Here is a 22,530-nt window from a genome sequence, read left to right as displayed (position 1 = left end):
GGCTAACTTGATTTCTTCATCTAGACGGATTCACACACTCAACACTTAGCAATGCTTTGTGGCTATGATTGTGGTTTGCTTTCCCTGGGATGTGCTAGAGCTGACTGGAAGGCAACATCACTCCGTTCACTCTTCCACCTCAACATTACCCTTGTTTCTTCCTTAGGATTCCAGAGTTAGGTTTTACTCATTTTCCATAATATATTTGCTCTTTGAAAAAAATAGGTAGAAGAATTATAAGAAAGCCTCCATAGGAGAAGGAATTTGATGTACTTATGCATGGATGAAAACTGTCTGGATATAGTATTATATAATACAATAATTTCTACTTCAGTGAGAATCTATTCATCTATACAGATAATTACCCTAGAGACAGGGATGTGACTATGCATGTGGCTTTAGCTAAAACCCGGTGGACAGGATATGTGATCCCAGTCACACACTGGCCATCAGTGAACTCTTGACTAAGACATGGGACTCCTGTAGAGCACGGTATCACCTTGCTTAATGGCATCTCACTCAGATGGTAGTTAAATTAAAGTGGAAGATTTAACTGACACTAGAGTTTTTGCCTCAAGCACATCATTTTTAATCAAGCTCCCCCTTTCTCACATTTTGTTTTTGCTCATGTGCTGTTGTTTGGTTTGGTGTGCTTGTCTGTGTTTTTCTTAGGTATCAAAGTCAGGAAGAGTGAGTTGGGTGAGTGACAGAAAGCAGGAAAGAAAGAACAATCTGGTCATGCCTTAAACGATATGGAGACAACGTTTTATGAAAATTGGGATAACAGTTTAGAAAACATATTCTCTCGGCCCAGATTAACAATAGTTCAAACATTTCTTTAAAAATTAGTAGATCCTGCAGAGATAGCTCCACCAGACTTGGTCAACTGTTACCAACAGTGAAAACATTGATGCAAAGGAAAGCAAAATGGAACTTGGGTTTGTGCACAATGAACTGTGTGTTCAGTATTAATTGGGACTTTAATCTTGTGTGATTTTCAGAGTGTATTTATACTTAAAATTTAATAGATCATTTCTTTTATGATGCAAAGGTTTTTAAAGGCAGTTGTCATTAAATGACTAGCTTAGTCAACTGTGCTGCTTTTTTTTTTTAAATGTCAACTTGCATCAATTTAGAATCACTCAGGAAAGGAGCCTCAGTTGAATATTTGTCTTTATTAGGTTGGTTCATCGTGTCTGTGTAAGTCCGTCTTGGTTGTTAATTAATGTAGGAAGGTTTCTACTACTGTGGGTGTCACCATCCCCTAGGCATTGGGGCCTGAACTACTTAAGATGAAACAAGGTTGGATGAAGCAATCAAGCAGATCAGTTCTGGTGCCCATTTTTCTCTGCTCGTGACTGTGGATGTCATGTGAATACCCAATTAAGTTCTTGCTCAACTTCCCCTTGGTTGCAGTGGACTATGTCTTGGGACTGTAAACCAAATAAATCCCTTCTTTCCTCAACATGTTTTATCATAGCGACAGGGTTAAAACTAGAACACCAGTTATCCATGTGCACACAATAACACGGGAAGCAGAAATCTTCTACTTAACAACAATCTGTGTTTTGTACTTAGCACTTATTGAAAAACCATGGTGATTAAATCCTGCTTTTCCTCTTTTCCTGTGAGACCCACAGGCACCATAGACTTCCAGATGTGAGAGCTAAATATAGTAGAGTCCCAAGTCTATATGGCACCTGGAGGACACCTACATGAACAGAATCATTTTCTTTTTTTTTTCTTTTTTGGTTTTTTTGAGACAGGGTTTCTCTGTGGTTTTTGGAGCCTGTCCTGGAACTAGCTCTTGTAGACCAGGCTGGTCTCGAACTCACAGAGATCCACCTGCCTCTGCCTCCCTAGTGCTGGGATTAAAGGCATGTGCCACCACCGCCCGGCCAGAATCATTTTCAACCACAATTGTTGACACAGTATAAGTTTAAGAAAGAGTTCTCTCATGGTTGCACAACAAGTGCATTACTGACTGATGATCTCCCTAGCCTGCACTAAATGCATTTTATTAACAAATAGCTTGCTTCCATAATAAAGATATACTATGTCTTACTTATGTATTTATCAGCTGACAAACATTTAGGTTTTTATGAATAATAGTGCTGTGAGCATTCATGAATAAGGATTCTGCATGAACATTAGATTTAAATTTCTTTCTAGTTCAGTAATAATTTAAGAAGGAACAGTCAGAGTTTCTATTAACCTAATAAATATGTAATTTGTATTACAAAGTTTTAAAGAGCTTAGATAAACTACAGTAGCAAAGTAACCTCTGGAAATATTGTGATCAGTTAGCATTACTCAGGGAGGCAGAAAAATTGATATTTTACTGTTTGTAATTGTTTAGTCTTTTTAATCAGATTGAACCTATCGGTTATATGTGATAAGTGAGATTAAAACAGGTGTGAAAGACAAGAGATCACAACTGTGGGTTTAGCTGCTGTGATACGTTTCTCTGTAAACATCAGAATAGTTGTGATAATAATTACAATGCTCTAACTTGTATAATCTACTTTTAGCCCAAACTCCAAAGTCATCTTATTTTATTCTAAGTTTTACTTCTGAGGAAACTAAAACTCAGATCAGAATCTTGGCCGTTGTTACAATACACAGCCAGGTAAAGGTAAGAACCATCCAGAATCTACATCGGCTGAGTTCACTTCCCCTTTAATCCTAGGCAAATTGCAACCAGAATATGCCATTATAGAGGTTCCTCTATACACAATATCACACTCACTAATTTTTTTTTTTTTTTGATTTTTCGAGACAGGGTTTCTCCGTAGCTTTTGGTTCCTGTCCTGGAACTAGCTCTTGTAGACCAGGCTGGCCTCGAACTCACAGAGATCCGCCTGCCTCTGCCTCCCGAGTGCTGGGATTAAAGGCGTGCGCCACCACCGCCCGGCACACTCACTAATTTTTATTATGCAAAAATTCTCTGAAATTTTGACACAAGATTCCTCTGAAGGCAGATATAGAGAAGTTGTTTAGCTTGGCAGTTCCTTAAAATCGTTGGTGGTTAGGAGAGATTGCCCAGCCATTAAGGGTTAGGCTCACAACCAAAAGTAAAACAACCTTGCTAATATTGCCAGCTTCAGCAATAGTCATAATGACTAAGAGTGAAGTAGAAATAAAAATATTTGGAAAGGGACTGAAAGAGATAGTGGAATCTGGTATAAATTAAGGTCCTTACATTTTATTTAAGATGTTTAATAATTTCCCAAAAAAACAGACACTCACTTTCCTGGGAAGAAATGTTAGAGGCAACTTTTGGAGCATCAAGCAAATCCCCATACTCCCTTTGTCCATAGTTATGTGTACTTTTAAGAGAAGTAAAAACTCCATGTGCCTCAGACAACTGCCCTGCAAGAACAAACGCAATACTGGATGAATACCTTTGGGATCAAAAGCAGCCCAATGGTGACTGTCACCGTCAAGTGAGTGTGTGCAAAATAGAGCATCAGCATCCAGTCAGACTGAAGTCTTGAGGCCAGCACGAATCTGAAAAGAGAGGTCTCCATGTTAGCTGTTAAGGCAGAAATTTCGGCTTCAAAATCCAGCATGTTTGCAGACATTTCCACTCGATGTACTTAAAGACACAAAATAGTTGCTTCTGTGCATATATTTTCATCACAGAAAAATAAAGGTGTAAATGACTTTTAGGTTGGCAGAACTATAAAGTTATTATTTAAGGTTGTACCTACATATAGGCCATGCTAATACTTTTATGTTGACATTTATTGATATAATATACATATATAAATCAATTCTACAAAGTCAAGAATGCACAGAGGTTCAAAATGGAAGTTATAGAATGGTAGCTTGGGTAAATTTAGTTGCATGTCATGTTTGAGTATTTTCTTGTAACATTATTTGTTTTAAAAAATATCAATGGAAATGAAGGAGGGAAAGAAAAGTTAATTACTTACTTATTTGTCTTTGTGAATAGTGTCAAAACCTTACAACAGTGAGCAAGTGATGCAGTTGAGAAGTGGATATGCTAACATGTTTGAGATGCCCTTTGTTTTCATCCTCACTTTGTGGTTTTGTATGAACACTTTTCACCTCTGAGCAGCACGCCCAGCAAGAGGAACCTTTTAAAATAAAGCTTTGGTTTTTTCAAAAATTGTCAAGTTGTCTTAAATAATTTACAGTATTTAGAATAATCTCCAATCAAAGTTTTCATAAAGATCTTCTTCAAGCTGGCGAAGAGGATTTACTACTGGTTTGCTCTGGAATTCCTGTCAACCCATGGGTGAACGCACAAGGAGAGCGCCATTTAAAAGGACTCAACCCCATGCCCAAACTAGGGGCTGTATTTATAAAGGTTTTATTGTAATTATAATCCCCCTTTAACTTCCCCATACACTGTATATTTCCCAGTGCTCAATATGCTATTTTACTGCTTTAGAAGTTGAAGAATTAGAATTTTGTTCCAATGTCATTTAACATAAAATTTGAAAAGTTAACATACTAATAAATTTCATATTATTAAGGTTTACTTAATTGTTAATTATGTGTATGTGTGAGTCTGTTTGTGAGTATTGGCATATGTGTGCAGGAATGTGTGGAACCCAGAAGGAATCCACTGTATTCCCCTAGAGCTGGAATTACAGGGCAGCTGTAACTACTCAGTGTGGATGCTGGAAACAGAGCCCTGCTCCTCAGGAAGAACAGCAAGTGCTCTTAACTACTGAAACATCTCTCCTGGGGGTTCACATTATAATTACAGAGCAAACATAGTAATGGCTGAACTTGACTAAGCTAAATTTAAAGTCTGCAAGGTACCACATTCGTTATAATTTTTGCTAATGTGTAAAGCAAAAGTGTCACCAAGGGTATTGTGTCCTCATCTCACTCCTCCATCCTTTATAACACTGAGCAAAGACAGAAGCTTGGGGTCATCCAAAATGGAAAGCTATTTCTCCATGATTCTGAAGATGTGAAAAAAGACTCACAGCATACGGGAATGTGCAGAACTTTGATGACAGCGCACATGTCACATGGCTGTTCTAGACTGCCACCTTCTCTAGTTCCTTTGTGGGAAAGGTGGACTTCCCTAGGCTTTGAATGTTTTTAACATGTACTTTATTCAAGGGCAATAAACTTTATATCATGATCTGTTTCCTTGAGTCATGTGAAATTTTCTTAAACCGTTGTGATGGGACTGCCATACTGAGCAACCGATGACAGTCTCTGAAGCATGCAATGCACACGCATTTACATTCACACACATATATACGTACATATACATACATAAATATTATATATGGATATATATGATTGGTGTGCCCTACAAAATGATACAAACCCAGTTATTTAGTGTTCATTACAAATCCTGGCAGAGAAAGGCACAGGAGTGAAAATGGATTTGTGTCTGCAAGCACCCTCTTGTATGGAAAATTCTATCTTCTATGCCAACACAAGTATGTACTCTCCATAGGAAGTTGCCTTCTACATCTAGGGGGAGTGGTTCCACATACTTTAAGTAAAAATTGTGACCTTCTGAAAATTACTTTGAAATAATGCTGACATTAATTACTTTCAATTTAATCAGCCTTAAATTGCTGCCTGGTTGCAGCTCTGGCTGGAAATATCTTGAGAAAAATGGTTTTAAAGCAGTTGTTTTGAAGCTTCAGTTTTAAAACGGTGTTTTAGCTTTGCAAAAATAGACTGAAAATCCAGGAGCATAGCAATATTTGAGAATGTGTGTTCAAAAATAAAGCAATGAAAAAAATCTTGCAGATTCCTAAACGGTTTCTTTATGCTCTCTCTAAAAGTCAGTGAAGGATTAGAGCAGGCTGGAAGAAAGGCCTTTGCTCAATTATCTCTTCAGAGTTAGTTCTTGGATTTTGGTTTGCTTTTGTGTAATCTCCCAATTACATAAGAAAGAAAGTAAATATATGTATGGTAAATTTTCATACACATGTACTATATGCACATATATAGAATATCGTATGTGAAGCCACAAGCAAGAACACGTGTGTCATACACGTCTCCCTATTTCTAGAACCTTAGTCAACAGTATTTTATTCAAGAAAAAAAAAGGACTAAAGTGGATCTTGTTGATTTAAAATTATTGCTATTGCTTCTTTTTCTGGGTCTTTATAAGCTTCAGAATTATTAATTCCATGTGTAAGTAGGTTTGGAAAATACTTAATTTTAAAATATTATTTCTATTACTTTCCTCCACCCATGCTCTAAATCAGTGTTCTGTAGACCTACTGTGTGAAACTAAAATTTCATTCATTTGTCCTTCCTGGCAATACAGATTCCCAAATTTTTAATGTTTCAAATGCACACACATACATAAAAATATCCAAAGGAATGCATTACTGTTGACAGTGCTTATCTTTGGAGGATGAATGAGCAGTTTGATTCTTTCCTAACTGTTTTATGATTTTTCAGTAGTGATTATATGCTGCCTTATTACTAAAATATCTTTGAAATTTTATCAAGGAAACAATATAGATGTCTGTTGATGAAAGGACCTGGGTGAATTTCCATTTCCAAATCCATTAAAAATCATATTTAGTATGGGACCAACCAGAGAACATCTAAAGCACACAGGTACATTTATACAACTTCTTTGAACTTTTTAATTTTGGCAATTTGTTTTTCTGAATTCTGGCAGCTTATTGTAGGGCAATAAGCTTTTTCACTCCTCAGTACCATTGTGAGAATAACAGGGCTGGTAAATCACCCACAAGGGGCCTCCTTGGAGATTTTCAGCTATGTGGCTTCTGAACATTTGACTTTGTAGTTTGGTGTAGGAGGTCCTTATGTTTATGTGTTGCTTTCATTGGTTGAATAAAGAAACTACCTTGGCCTTTTGATAGGGTAGGAACTTAGGTAGGCAGGGAAGACAGAACTGAATGCTGGAAAGAAGGGCAGAGTGGCAGACACCATGAAGCTCCTGCCTGAGACTGACAGTTGTTAGAATCTTTCCTGGTAAGCCATGACCTCATGGTGTTATACAGATTATTAGAAATGGGTTGAATCAAGATGTGAGAGTTAGCCAATAATAAGCTAGAGATAATGGACCAGGCAATAATTTAATTAATATAATTTCTGTGTGGTTATTTTGGGTGTAAGCTAGCCGGGCTGCGGGAAACAGCTTGTTACCTCCTACTACAGTTTAGCACCCAACGTGATGGACTAAATCCACTTAAAAACCTGAGAGCTTAATTTTAAACACAGAAAAAAACAGAGTTTAACACAACTTTTTGCTATTTTCTGGTAGTGTGCCACAGAGAGATTTTCCTCAATCAGCAATTTAAAAAAAAAAAAGGCTGCACCATTTTAAAAAGGAGGGTTCCTGAGCCCTGCTGCCGGTGCAAACTCCAGCTATGGAGCATTTGTGGGCCCAGGTGTTTGTGTGCCCACTTAGGGTCGGGAGCAAAGTATCTGAGATCATGCCCATGGCTCAGCTCTTCCTTCCAGAAGGCAGGATCAGGCTTGGGCAGGCAGGAGAGCATGGCAGATTCCCGCTGCCATACACAGAGTGTTTCCAGGCTGTGCAATGCTCTGCGTGGCAGATTTGACTGTAGCTCAGATAAAAAGAGTGTATGTGCTGCACACTCATTCTCAGAGTTAAAGTGCTGGATGCGGCTCCTACCTGGCAGCCACAGAGCTAGCAGAAATGGTATGTCCACCATTTTGAAATTGGAGAAAGGTAGAGCCAACATCCAGAGCAGCTGCAACCAAGCTGCTTAGCATTTTAAAAGCTCTTCAAGACAGTAGAGAATTAAAGACAATGCAATAAGAAAGATTCAGACATAAAAGACCTTTAAATAGGTCACGGTGTTGTATAAATGTACATAGGCTTGGAAAAGGAATGAAAAAGAGTATAGAGAGTCATAAAATAAAGTTAATGCCTAAAAAAAGGGTAAAGTCTTTAACAAGACAGAATAAAGTAATATAGTAAAAAAAAAGCCACGTAAAAATGGAAAATTCACAGAGAGTCTGGATTTGGTGTATCATTGTGTTTTCTTTGAATTTTTTTGACTGTGAAGGAGCTAAATACAGAGAGACTTTTCATTGTATGGGCTGTTAAGCTAATCCAGCATGTATATTATAAATGTATCTTGACTTCAGAATTGAGTCTAAGGATATGATGCTTTGGAAAAGAGGTTCTTCTTTTGTTTTCACAAAAAATGAGACCCTGCGAATTGATTCTAGACCAATATGGTATGACAGACCACCAGTCATGAAAGATTGCTGTGAACACCCTCAAAACTTACTTTGCTCAACTGCCAACTGAGATGAACGTAGCATACAGGATACACCATAAAAGACCTGATTAATAGTGCCCCCATACATCACGAAGCAGTTTGGAGAGAAAAAACTATGCCCATATTCCCAAATATTGTTTATAAATATTCTTTTACATGTAAAGGGGGTATGATATAGATATGAATGATTTGCATTGGTATAAATCTTGATTTATTGATACAAGTTTAAGGTCAATTTTGTTATATATATATATATGTATTTCTGATCTTGATTAAGGTATTGTGATTGTGTAGTTCATTTAAAAATGTATTGTATAATTAGGAAATATAGGTTGTCAATAATAGTCAAGCTTGTAGTCATGTTAGATTTTTTAGATATATAGAGATATATTTCAGTTAGATAGCCATTCTTCATATCTTTCAAAGACTACAGAATATGGCATTTAAGACGTTTTAATAACTTAGGGCTTTTCACGACAATAAAACACGTCTGTTCCTGGCAGCAACAATCTACTTCATGAGGAATATGGGCATCAAAGAGGCTCCTTATGGTGTTGGTTAGCCATTTGGGCAAGAAACTGATCTTGCCTGGACTGTTGCATAAACTGGACATAAAGAATCCGCAGAGAGAGGACTGCTGAACTTGCCTAAAGGTGAGATGTTTCTTCTGGGTTCCTGATTCATGAAAGAGTCTGTGAGACATTCTGCAGGATACAGAAGAAAGTGACTGAACTGTCTTTGAAATTTTCTGCTTCATGGAAAAGTCTGCAGGATACTATGGGCCTGTAGGCTGAAGATGGATGCCCCAACAGTACAGAATAACTTTGGGTGACTGTACAGGCGCAAGATGTCTCTGTAGTTTCTAGAGTTTTGGAAGTTGCTTATAATGCACTTCCTGTTTACTTAGGTAATATTATAGCCTTCTGAAGTCTTTGATGGAGAATTTATAGTTATAGTTTTCCTTAGTTATGATAAAATAAAAAGGTAAATATAAATATTGTAACTGTATTTCTTGCTTGATAACTGTTTTGTTATATGTAATTTTACTATGTTAAAGTGAAAGCCTTTCTTTTTTGGTTTAAACAGAAAAGGGAAAATGGTGTAGGAGGTTCTTCTGTCTATGTGTTGCTTCCATTGGTTGAATAAAGAAACTGCCTTGGCCTTTTGATAGGGCAGCATTTATGTAGGCAGGGAGACAGAACTGAATTCTGAGAGGAAGAAAACAGGGTGAGAGAGCCGCCATGGAGCTGCCAGGTCAGACATGCTGAATCTTTCCCAGTAAAACATGACCTCGTGGTGGCATACAGATTATTAGAAATGGGTTGAATCAAGATGTGAGAGTTAGTCAATAAGAGGCTAGATCTAGTGGGTCAGGCAGTATTTAAATGAATACAGTTTCTGTGTGATTATTTCAAGGGTTAAACTAGCTGGGTTGCTGGGACCAAAAGCCAGCCCTCCCTCCTTCAACAGTAGTTGGTAGAAGCAAGCTTGTTAAATCTTAAAACTTATACTCTTGACCTTCTGGAGACTAGTAACAAAAGTGACTTCGCTTGTAAGGTAATCTTGAGTTTTATTCCATGGGACTATGACAAAGTCTTCTGTCTTTTCCCACATTCTAGACCGAGGTCATTCTCTGTCAGATCTGGGGACTCTAGTCCAGGTGGATTTAAGAAGTCTCCCTTCTTTGTTTTACTTTTAATGCCATACTCTATTCTTCTCAAATTTCCAACACCTTCTATTTTCTGCCCATCTTTATTTTTCCATCTCTTGAGCTGACGCAAGACAAAACTGGGCCAGTTCCCTGACTCCTAACCTGATGGGGTTTCCAGGGCTAATGGATGACAGATAACCTCCTTTTTTGTTTAAAAGTTTAAGTATCTTCCTGGAATCCCAACTGCTCTCTGGCATTACTGGTTTCTAAAGGTAGAAGTCAGTATTTTCTGAGAGGCAGTCACACAGAGAAACTGCCACACCTTCCCCAGCCTCCTGTTCCTCTCCAACTCCAGGGAAGTATGGATGTCAGCAGGGGAATGACCCCTAACCCTTTCATCAGGGAAAAAATACTCAACTTTTCTCATCACAGTTTTAATTGTATCCTTTCAGTATTTTTCAAGCAATTGGGTTACTTTTTTGTTATTATGAAAATGCTAGGATTCCTTTTGTTATCTGGCCCCTGAGATTTCCACTTCATTTTTATTATGATGCATGGGAAAGGCCTCACAAGTCAGGTGCACATTGTTTCATCTCTCTACTCTTCCTTCTCCTTGTCTGCTGGACAGATTCATGGGAGAATCACAGAACAATGGCTAGTTGATAAATTCTAGGCTCAGAGACCATGCCTAAAACAGCAAAGAAGTTGAGGCTTGGTACCACGAAGAGAACCCGAGAGGCTACTGGTGAAAGTGCAGCCCAGTTGCAGCCGAGACCCATGTGTCTTGGAGACACCAGTACTGTGGGATGATCACCAGGGACAGCAGCAGCAGTGGAGCGGAGCTAGCTGGAGCCTAGAAGACAAGCTGTGTGTGCTGCAGAGGGCGGAGCCAGAGAAGGGACCCAGGCTCTTTGGAGGACTCCAGAAGATTATGAGTGGAGCCCAGATAATTGGACACTGTCTTTTTTATTTATACTGTCGGAGTTTGGTTTGGCTTGGTCCAGGTTGTGATGATTCCCTGGTTCTTCCCTCTTGAAGAAGGAATTTAATTTTGATTTTTTTTATAAGATCCCACAGATGAAAGATTTGAACTTTAAAAAAAGATTGGATATTTTAAAGAGACTGAAATTTTAAAGACTGAACTGGTAAAGAGTATGGCAAAATCATTAAAAATTATGATTTTAGTGTGAGATCTTGGGGATGAATAAGAAAGGAAGGGATGTGGCTTAATAGTGATGTGTTTGTGTGTCAAATTGACAAAGGCTCAGTTGTACTGGCTGGTTTTATGTGCCAACTTGACACAGGCTAGAGTCATCAGAGAAAATGTCTCAATGAGATTCACTTGTAAGAAATTTTCTCATTTAGTGATCAATAGAGGAGGGTCAAGCCAATGGTGGATGGTCTCTGGGTTCTGTAAGAAGGTGGGCTGAGCAAGCCATAGGAAACAAGCCAGTAAGCAGCTCCCCTTCATGACCTCTGCACCAGATCATGCCGCCAGGTTCTTGCTCTGTTTGAATTCCTGTCCTGACATCCTTAAGTGATGAACAGCAATGTTCAAATGTAATTCAAATAAACCCTCTCCTCTTGAAGTTGCTTTTCTGTCATGGTGTTTCATTGCAGCACCAGAAGCCCTAACTAAGACAGATCACTTACCTAATTGTGTGGAATATAGCCGTGATAATGAGCTCATTGTGTACGGCGACAGCCATGTAGCGAGGTTCGTGAAATGCGGAAGGAACTGTTCGCACTGCATAGCAGAGATAAATGCCCCACAAGAGGAATAGAAATTCAGCTGCGAGAGAAACAAACAATTCCCCATTAGTTTCATAGGTTAAAAATAGAAAATTAATGTTTTTTAACATGCCTTTTATTATAGGAACATAATCTGAGATGTTGCAAAGTTCGATTCACATAAAGATACAGAGGCAATCTATTTAATTTTAAGTTTTATTCCATGTACATATTTTTCAAAGGTACACTCTGTTGTTGCTATTGTTTATAATACAATTGATATTCTCATTGTTTTGCTAATATATGGCCTTTTCTCCTACACTGACTGTGAAATGATATTCTCCACTCTCAAGTCAAGTTTGGTGTTCATAGGAGGCTGGGTCCTAACAAAGTATTGAGACAAGAAATCTACACAGCTTCTGGAAATGGAAGTTCCCGCTGCATCAAGCCCAATTCAGAGAGTAAAAATAGCCACTGTGGGAGCACAGGTTCGGAGTTGTGGGAGCACAGGTTCGGAGCTGTGGGAGCACAGGTTACTAAACACTCAGTGGCAGATTTTACAAATGAAATATTGTTTCTTCACACATAACAGAAATTCTCTTTTGTGGGCAGAGTATGGAAAGAGTCATAAAATCTGCAATCACCTTGTTGGATCTTTGTACCAGGAGGGGGCAGGCACAATGTATCAGCTAAGAGTGACTAGGCTGAGCCTGACTCTCCCTAAATCAGCATAGACTCAGGCTATGTCCTATGAAGACTCGGTTTCTTTACCTGGAAAGCAAGACTCATAAAAGTGCACACTTGGAGGACTATTTGCTAACCAGATGATCTGGTATACACGAAGTCTTTAACATGGTTCCTGAATCATCTCAAGGCTTTCTTAATACTAAGCTTATCATTTGTTGGTTTTTCAAACTTATCATTGCTTCTTTTTATTTTTATTTTAATTTCATTTTATTTTATTGATAGGATGTAGCCTTCAGTTCAAGTTGCCTGAATCCAGGGATTACAGCCAGGTGACATCACAGCCTGGTTGAGCATTGCAATATGAAGCCACTCTGACTAATCCACTTCATCTCTCTTAGTAACATGACCTTACTGGAAAATAGCATCTCACCGCTAAGAGCGATAGCTCTCATGTGGAGACACCCCACATGCTAGGTCACCCAGATGTAACCTTGCATCTGAAATGCTGGCCTCTATTCAAAGCACTGATTGTCCATCCGCAAGCCAAGTGGCTCTCTCTGCCAACACTCAGCTTCTTTCTAGCAGAATCTAAACATTAGACAGTGCTCCAATTACTGGAAATCCCACCTCTCCTACCCACCTCTCCTACCCACCTCTCCTACCCACCTCTCCTACCCACCTCTCCTACCCACCTCTCCTACCCACCTCTCTTACCCACCTCTTCTACCTCAGGCTGGCCTCGAACTCACAGAGATCCACCTGCCTCTACCTCCCAAGTGCTGTGATTGAAGGCCTGTGCCACCACTGCCTGGCTCTCTGTAGCTTTCACAGCCTCTCCTGTAACTAGCTCTTGTAGACCAGGCTGGTCTCGAACTCACAGAGATCGGACTGCTTCTTCCTCCCATGTGCTGGGATTAAAGGCATGCATCACTACCACCTGGCTTTTAATTGTTCTTAATAAGAATAAACTGAAGGTAGTTATCAGGAGTGAAAGCTGAAGAATCTAGTGGCCAACCACTAGAGAGACCTTTTACCTCTACCAATGCTCAGACCAAAGGGGCGATCCTGTCCGCAGACTGCTTCCTCAGACTGCATTTGAGCTCCTGTCTCCTCACACCTTATAGTCCTCTCTCCACTCAGTCATACACCTTCCTGTCTCCACCTCCCTAGTGTTGGGATTAAAGCCCTAGGACTCCCAAGGACTGAGATTAAAGGTGTGAGTCACCACCACCTGGACTCTAGTGGTTTAACTCTGCCAGCTGATCTTCAGGCAAACTTTATTTGTTAAAACACAAACAAAATATCACTACACTGAAGCTCCCTGGGCTGGTGGGGTGGACAGAAGTTCGCCTATTCCCGTGGAACTGAGGCATTGGGTCCTTTGACATGGTGGTGCCTATGACTACAATACACATGCACTCAAGGCTTTATCTGTTCTTTACACAGGGCTCCCTCAGTTCCCCCTTCCCAAAACCACAAACAAGAACAGAACACTATTAGAATTGGTAAATTATTTCAGTAAGGTTACAGAATACAAAATAAATATATAAAAACAGTAGTTTATATCACAATTTCTTAAACATTTTCCACTTGTGACTTCTTTTGGACCATGACATTTTTATACAACTCTGGGCACATAGAGATAGAAAATACAAGAGCGGGCAAGATGGCTTAGCAGGTGCGAGCATTTCCTCTTCCAGGGGACCCATGCCAGAAGACTCACAACCACCTGAAACAAGGATCCAGTACCCTCTTCTGGCCTCTGAGGACACTGGCCCACGTGTAGTGCACACCCAGATACACATGTTCACTGTGTGACAATGATCCCCGGAGGCTCAGTCATCAGTTGATGTACTGGGAAAGATCAGGGGGTGTGGCCTCCTTGGAGAAGGTGTGTCACTCTGGTCTTGGAGGTTTGTGAAAGCCCACACTATGCCTGGTCTGTCCCTGTCTACTGCTTGTGGAGTAGGAAGGAGATCTCAGCTACTGCTCCAACACCCTGACTGCCTGCACGCTGTCATGCTCAACACCATGTTAAATACTTTCTTTTCTTCTTCCTCAGCACTACCTGTGAGGTGGCTGCCATCTCTTTTGCATCATTATGGCTGCCCTCTGGCCTCTGGTGAAGTCCAAGGTCCTCAAAAACAGGACCAAGAAGTTCACCCAGCACCAGTCAGACAGATATGTCCAAATTAAGCGAAACTGGCTAAAACCCAGAGGTGTCGAGAGCAGTGTACAGAGAAGATTCAAGAGCCAGATCCTAATGTCCAGCACTGGTTATGGAACAGCAAGAAAACCAAGCACATCTGCCTAGCAGTGTCAGGAAGTTTCTGGTTCACAATGACAAGGAGCTGAAAGGACTTCTGATATCCAGCAAATCTTACTGTGCTGAGACTGCTCACAACGTTTCCTCCAAGGAACATGGTAGAAAGAACAACACAACTGGCCACCAGAGCCACCAACCCCAATGCCACCAGAGCCTCCAACCCCAATGCCGCCAGAGCCTCCAACCCCAATGTCGCCAGAGCCTCCAACCCCAATGCCACCAGAGTCACCAAACCCAATGCCACCAGAGTCACCAACCCCAATGCCACCAGAGTCACCAACCCCAATACTGCCAGAGCCACTAACCCCAACGCCACCAGAGTCACCAACCCCAACCAGGCTACCATAGCTTGCATGCATGTTATAACCCATGTTTAAATAAAACCACAAAAACTGCTGAAAAACAACCACCACAACAAAAATTCTTCCTTTTGTAAGAGTTGCCTTGATCTTGGCATCTGTTCACAGCAATAAAACACCTGACTGAGACACTAAAATAAGAATGTCCTAAAATAGAAATAAATAGGTATTCAAATCCAACAGTTGCTGACAATAATCATAAATTTATTTGAAAGGAAATCTTTGGCATGCATGTAAATTTGCCATCTATTCAACAGGACAGCAAATTAGGAGAGCAGAAATCATAAATGCAGCTATTAAATGAGTGAACACCTGAATGGGAACCTTCCAACCTTGTCAGACAGGGTTTTCCCTTGTCAAATGCTAACTGTAGGATACAGTCTAATTTCCTGTGCTGATAAAGAAGCATGAATAAGTCAAACATTCTATCAGTTCAGAATCCTGTAGAAATGTCTGCTGTTTACTTCATTCACAAGGAGAAAGGCAGACAGCTCAGCTCAGCTAGCATCGACAGCTGTCTCTCTCATTCTTGCAGCCCTTGGACATCCTGGAGGGAAAGTCACTGCAATGCGCAGGAGAGGGTGTGGCCAAGGGTCATGGAAAAGTAACCATGGGGCAGGATGATGGCTCTTAGAAAATTCCAGAATGTCTGCAACCATGCTGGAGTTGCTGCTGAGCCATCTTCCTCAGATGAACCAAAGGGCCTGTCTTAATCCACTAGAGCCACTGTAACAGAATAGCTGAGTCTGGGTAATTCACAAGTGACAGATACGTGTATAAAGGTTGGCCTACACCTTTAATCCCAGCCTGGTTTACAAGAGCTAGGTCCAGGACAGCTAGGACTGTTACACAGGGAAACCCTGTTTCAAAAAACCAAAGAAAGAAGGAGGAGCAGGAGAAGAAGAAGGGAGAATGGAGAAGGAGAAGGAGAAGGAGAAGGAGAAGGAGAAGGAGGAAGAATGAGCAAGTCAGTAAGCAGCACTCCTCTGTGGCCTCTGATTCAGCTCCTGCCTTCAGGATCCTGCCCTGCTTAAGTTACTGACCTGACTTCCTTCAGTGATGAAAAGCAATGCTGAAGTGTAAGCTGAATAAACCCTTTCCCTTGCAACTTGCTTTTGGGCCATGGTATTTGGTTGCAGCAATAGAAACCCTAGCCAAGGCAACAAGATTGGCAGTAGCAGAAACTAACCCGAACACCCACAGAACCAGGGAAGAGCAAAAGGCTGGCAGGGAGAGGAACACAAAAGCCACAAATCTCAGGAATATGGCTGACAACCCTGACCAGAGGGGCAGGACAGAGCTCGGGAATGATAGATTGCCTTTGTTTTCTAACCCTTTCTTGTTTCCCCCCACATAATCTGCTGACTGGGAAAGCTTCTCACCTCTCCAGTCCTCTTGTTACTTTTTCTATTTTAATATAAAATCTGTGTGTGCTATGCTAGCTTTGACTCTGTGTGACCCAGGCATGCCTTAAACTTGCAACCTTCTTGTCTCAGAGTCCTAAGCAGCTGATTACTCAGGCACAACTAAAGCCTTTGTCTTCCTTTGCTGGTTGTTTAGCCCCATCCCTAACCCCTCTTCAAGCAATAGCAACAGCACTGAGCCCACACACATTGAGATTCAGTAGTATTTGCTGAAGCGCATAACTGTAAATGCTATCAACTTCATTAGAGACGTAATGTTCTGTTACCTGCCACTGCATCTAACACTGCTGGTTCTGTGGAAGCAAACAAACAGGAGGTCTAGACTGGAGCTCCGCTGCACTTTGTTCTGTTTGCTTACACATACTATCCAAAGCAAAGAGGAACTTATAGGCACTCCTACAATAGATTAAACTACAATCTAGTTTCATCTGACCAACTAGGTGATTGTACTGTGACATGGGACCTCTCCAGGGACACTCTGCAAATGAGGCAGGCATCTATTATATCCATGGAAGAGGGCTTGGGTTTTGTTTTTCCTCCTCCTCCTCTTCTCTCTCCTCTTCTTCCTCCTCTTTGTCTGCCCATAAAACTTTTGTACTGGTTCCTCTAGGGAAGTCCATAACCTCTTTTCTTTCTGCTACTTCTTGATCCATGAACCTTCTTTGCTCAGGCAATCTCTATTGAGTTTGATTTTGTCCCACCTTTTCTTTAGCAGGCCTGTACATAACCCAGAAACTAGATTGGCATCGATATTAATAATGGTGACTTCTGCTTATCAACACACCCAACATGTACACTACTGTGTCTGGACCAAAAGAGTGTGAGTTATAGTACTGCTCACTGGACACCTGTAGCCCATGGAAAATACTCCGCTGCGGGTGAAGGGGTCGCCTGCAGCTGCCTGAGCAAAGCAGCGTTGGTGGCCACTCACTGCAGGGTTGTTATATATCACTGTGCTGAAGATTTCAAAGGTTGTCATCGGTTTAATTAGGATGCCACAAAGGAGAATTATATTTAAAAACATAAGACAAAAATAAGATTTCTCATAATAGCTAAGCTAAACATTAAAATCATTTCATTAGCAGTATCAAACAATACACTCTCAAACTTAAAAACAATTTATTATTCAAAGTACCAATTAAACTAAATGTGATATATAAGAGTTGTGCTTAGACCAAAAAAAAAAATCAGTTTCCTATAATTAACTCCAGACTAACATTGCAATTAGCAGAGAGAATATACAGCTGTTTCTGAATTTTGCAGATATTACGTGGGAGTTGAAATATGCGTTGGGCTTCTGCTTTCAAAAATAGTTTCCTGTGTTAAATAATCTCTACAGAAGGAAGAAGTGTACTTAAAAGGGGAATTGTCTTTATATTTAAATACTTAAATATGGCTCAAAAACAGGTGTTTTATTTTCAAATTATAAGGGATACCGATATTAAAGTACCATGGTCTTAAAAAATTAATAAATCAGGATGAAAATTATTTCAAACTGCTTTTTCAAAAGACTAGGGAAAACAGAGAAGGACACATATCAGTTCAATGACACCGAAGATGTCCCAGCTTTGAGATCTGAGAACTCCCACCAAGGCTAAAAGGAGAATAGCTTCAAAGTACAAACACAGCTCTAACTGTGGTGCCTCTTAGCCAAGCTGGGAAGTCTTCTGTGTTAACAAGTGCTACCTCGTTGGTTACATCAAGTGATTTCAAATAGGAGAAATAAATACATAATTAATAAAACATCCAGGTTTTGTTTCCAGAGTGTTTCTTTGAATGTCCTCTTTCCTCTGGAAATCCAATTCACTTAGAATAATTTATGATCAAAGTAGAAAGCATTTATGACTCTACCAGGAGGAAACCAGAGTGGACAGCTCGGAGGTCATCGTTAAGTATAAAGTCAAAAAGCTTCCCTTGTTCTTGAGATTAAGGCTGGGGAGGTGCCTCATTGGTTAAAGCGCTTGGCACGCAAGCAAGAGGGTGGGAATTTGGATCCCCAGAACCAACTTAAATGTCCAGTAGGTTTGGGGGTTTACCTTTAATTTCAACCTGAAAAGGAAGGCAAAGACAAGAGAGCCCCTTCTCTGGAGCAAACTGGCTCTGTGTTTGACTGAGAGACCCTGTCTCAATGGATGAGATAGAGCACACTAAAGGAAGAGTTTGGACATCAACCTTGGGCCTCTACAAGCATGTACACACACTTCCCTTCCCAAAGGCACAGTACACTCAAACTCATGAATAAATATAAATCTTGAGATTATGTGAAATACCAGAATTGTGGGGTTCAACAAGCACAAGAAACTTGTATTTTCATTGCTTGTCCACCCTTTGATTAAAATATGAGGTTACATGGCTTAAAGAATAAATGTGGCTGCTCTGATACATTTTTAAAGTTAGAAGTGGCTACATGTGACCTTGTAGGAGGAAGACTTTCTGCATATCTGTGTGTCAGGGAAGTGGTACATGGTGAGCTGCTGATATTCTCGGGGCTCTGACCTGGCTTTATTTAGCTTTATTAAGAGAAGTACTGAGAAACAGATAAGTATTGCAATACATTTCCCACTGAACCAAAGAGTCTAGAATGTCTCATACTCTGGAAGCGAGGAACTGCTTGTAACAGCAAAACTGTAGGAATTGCCTGCAATAACCCCACACCATTCACGTGTACTCAGTGAGCAGGAAGGCCAGCCTTTGGATGCTGGGCAGTGCTTTCTAGATTATATCCCAGATCCAGGCTTCCTTTTGCTCTGCCATTGAAGGAGGAATAGACAGAGCACTCAAAATGAATCTACCAAGAAACAATGACTTGTATGTTAGAATATTGATATGTTCATTGAAGTTTAACAGATTGTGGTGATCAGAGTCCCACTCAGAAGAATATTTGAGCCTCCATTGATCGGATTTCACAGCCTACATCTGTCGAATGTGCCAGGCATTGTGTTCAATGAATATCATACATTATCTATGTTTTTGAAAGCTCTATGTGCATAACAGTGGCTCCTGAAGAAGCCTGGAGGATTTCTGAATGTCAGTTTTTAAGATTGAGTCCATAAAAATAATGGGGGTGATGAGGAGTTATATGGCTATCCCCACCACACTAACAGAGTGTGCCTATCTACACCACACTAACAGAGTGTGCCTATCCCCACCACACTAACAGAGTGTGCCTATCTACACCACACTAACAGAGTGTGCCTATCCCCACCACACTAACAGAGTGTGCCTATCCCCACCACACTAACAGTCCGTGTGTCTATCCCCACCACACTAACAGAGTATGCCTATCTACACCACACTAACAGAGTGTGCCTATCCCCACCACACTAACAGAGTGTGCCTATCCCCACCACACTAACAGTCCGTGTGTCTATCCCCACCACACTAACAGAGTGTGCCTATCTACACCACACTAACAGAGTGTGCCTATCCCCACCACACTAACAGAGTGTGCCTATATACACCACACTAACAGAGTGTGCCTATCTACACCACACTAACAGAGTGTGCCTATCCCCACCACACTAACAGAGTGTGCCTATCCCCACCACACTAACAGAGTGTGCCTATCTACACCACACTAACAGAGTGTATCTATCCCCACCACACTAACAGAGTGTGCCTATCTACACCACACTAACAGAGTGTGCCTATCCCCACCACACTAACAGAGTGTGCCTATCCCCACCACACTAACAGTCCATGTGTCTACCCACACCACACTAACAGTCCGTGTGCCTATCCACACCACACTAACAGAGTGTGTCTATCCACTCTACACTAACAGTCCATGTGTCTATCCACTCCACACTAACAGAGTGTGCCTATCCCCACCACACTAACAGTCCATGTGCCTATCCACACCACACTAACAGAGTGTGTCTATCCACTCTACACTAACAGTCCGTGTGTCTATCCACTCCACACTAACAGAGTGTGTCTATCCCCACCACACTAACAGTCCGTGTGTCTATCCACTCCACACTAACAGAGTGTGTCTATCCCCACCACACTAACAGTCCGTGTGTCTATCCACTTCACACTAACAGAGTGTGTCTATCCCCACCACACTAACAGTCCGTGTGTCTATCCACTCCACACTAACAGAGTGTGTTTATCCATACCAACACTAACAGAGTGTGTCTATCCCCACCACACTAACAGTCCGTGTGCCTATCCACATCAACACTAACAGTCCGTGTGGCTATCCACACCAACACTAACAGGTTAATGGCTATTCACACTAACAGAGCATATGACTATCCATCCCAACACTAATAGGCCATGTAACTGTAGACATGAACACCGACAGATCACGTGGCAATCTGACTGTTTGGTCCTCTTGCCCACCATTGTAGGCAGCTCTCTAACTAGTCAAATGTATTCACCCTGATTTCTACCTTATTGTGTCCCTTTTTAGTTCTAGAACATGGGTCAATTTTCTTTCACATCATCTCTTGCATCTCCAGTGAAAAAACTAAAAGTGAATTCACCCACACACACATTTTTGACAAATTTACAAATTTCAGAGATTTACAGGAGGCGGCAAAGCCCCAAAAGAATCCTGAGCCATCTGAGCCATATCATACATCATGAAACAATGAATTAAGAGATTTGGGGCACAAGGTTAAGATTAGTATAGTGAGTTCTGTCTTCCAGTCTGTTTTTCTATTTCTCACATTCTGTGCTATACTTACGCATTGTTATTGTGGGATAGACTTGTGTTAAAATCTTTGCCCTTAGCTCATGGCACTATGGGAGGTGCTGGAGTCTTTGAGAACTAGGTTTTGGGGGAGGGCCTAATCGTTAGGGATAAGCCCTGGAGAAGGACCTGTTCTTTTTTTTTGCTTTCTAGCTGCCATGAGATAAGTAAATTCTCCCTCCATGGGTTCATAATGTACTCCTGCTCTACAAACCAGATAATAATGGGTCAATTGATCTTGGATCAAAATCCCCAAATATTGGAGCCAAAATATACCACCTAATTCATTTGTTGAAACCTAGTCTCCCTCCATAGTCAAGAGAACTCACTGTCACCCACACTGACGTTGAATTTTGATGGAGGTGGGTCTTGTATTTATCTGTTACTTTCATTGGTTAATTAATAAAGAAAACTGCTTGGCCCTGATAGGACAGAAATTTAGGTAGGCGGAGTAAACAGAACAAAATACTGGGAGAGAGAAGCTGAGTCAGTCAATCACCATGATTCTCCCACTCCAGACAGATGCAGGTTAAGATCGTCCCTGGTAAGCCACCTCGTGGGCTACACAGATTATTAGAAATGGGTTAGATCAATATGTAAGAGCTAGCCAATAAGAGGCTGGAACTAATGGGCCAGGCAGTGTTTAAAAGAATACAATTTGTGTGTAATTATTTTGGGTCGAGCTAGCCGGGTGGCAGGAAGCAGCCTGCTGCTCCTACTACAACAGAGTGGCACCCAGCATGGTAATGAACCCCACGTAAAACCTGAGAGGGCTTAAAAAGGAGAGAGAGAGAATTTAAGACAGCTTTTTGCTGTTTGTGGGTTGCGTGCTGCAAAGAAATTGTCCTGACTCAGCAGCAGAAAAAAACTGGTTGTTTTAAAATGCCGGCTTTCTGGGCTGTGCCACCATTGGGATCTCTGTCTGGCTCCTGCGGGAGAGTCTTTGAATGGAGCATTTGGAGTAAAGTGCTACAATTTGTTTGATGGCAACTAGACTCACTGTGTGCCCAAAAGGAAGTCATTGCGTGCTGCGGCTGAGAGGCAAAAGCAGCTCCACCATGCTACTGGTGCAATGTGCAAGGATCAGAGGCACGAGTGGCTCTGCCATGTTGGACTGGGCGGGGCACACAGGCAGTACCTGTTTTTGACCTAGGAATTGTCACAGCTTAGATTCTTAAGCACTTAGTGATTTAAAGGCGCAAAACAAAGTGCTCCTGGATAGTAAAAAAAATTACAGATTCACAATAAAACAGATTTCAGACAAAAAAGACCACTAAATGAATCACAGTGTAGGATGAGTGTACGTAGACTTGAGAGAGAGAAGAAAAAAATAAAAAGAATAAAGTTAAAAGGGTAAAGTCTTTAAAGAGACAGAGTACAGATAGTTATAGATTAAAAGAAATAAAGAAA

The 22,530-nt window shown here is 40.8% G+C and overlaps 1 protein-coding gene and 1 pseudogene across 1 annotated transcript in view; one reads left to right on the top strand and one right to left on the bottom strand.

Annotated features, from left to right (window-relative positions):
* Positions 1–22,530, bottom strand: part of Gpr158 (G protein-coupled receptor 158) — a 358,827-nt gene that overhangs the window by 5,498 nt on the left and 330,799 nt on the right. The window contains exons 8-9 of the mRNA XM_041641570.1: positions 11,548–11,686; positions 3,405–3,510 (exon numbers count right to left, since the gene is read on the bottom strand). Of these exons, the coding sequence (XP_041497504.1) occupies positions 3,405–3,510; positions 11,548–11,686 (245 nt within the window). The remainder of the gene's footprint in view (positions 1–3,404; positions 3,511–11,547; positions 11,687–22,530) is intronic.
* On the top strand, positions 14,414–15,015 carry LOC121440701 (annotated as a pseudogene).

The sequence above is a fragment of the Microtus oregoni genome, unplaced genomic scaffold (genome assembly GCF_018167655.1).
Source record: "Microtus oregoni isolate MIOR12 unplaced genomic scaffold, Mior012 000070F_ref0000104, whole genome shotgun sequence".
Classification (NCBI taxonomy): Eukaryota; Metazoa; Chordata; class Mammalia; order Rodentia; family Cricetidae; genus Microtus; species Microtus oregoni.
Note: the sequence above shows the minus strand (reverse complement) of the source record. Positions and strands in the feature narration are given on the sequence as shown.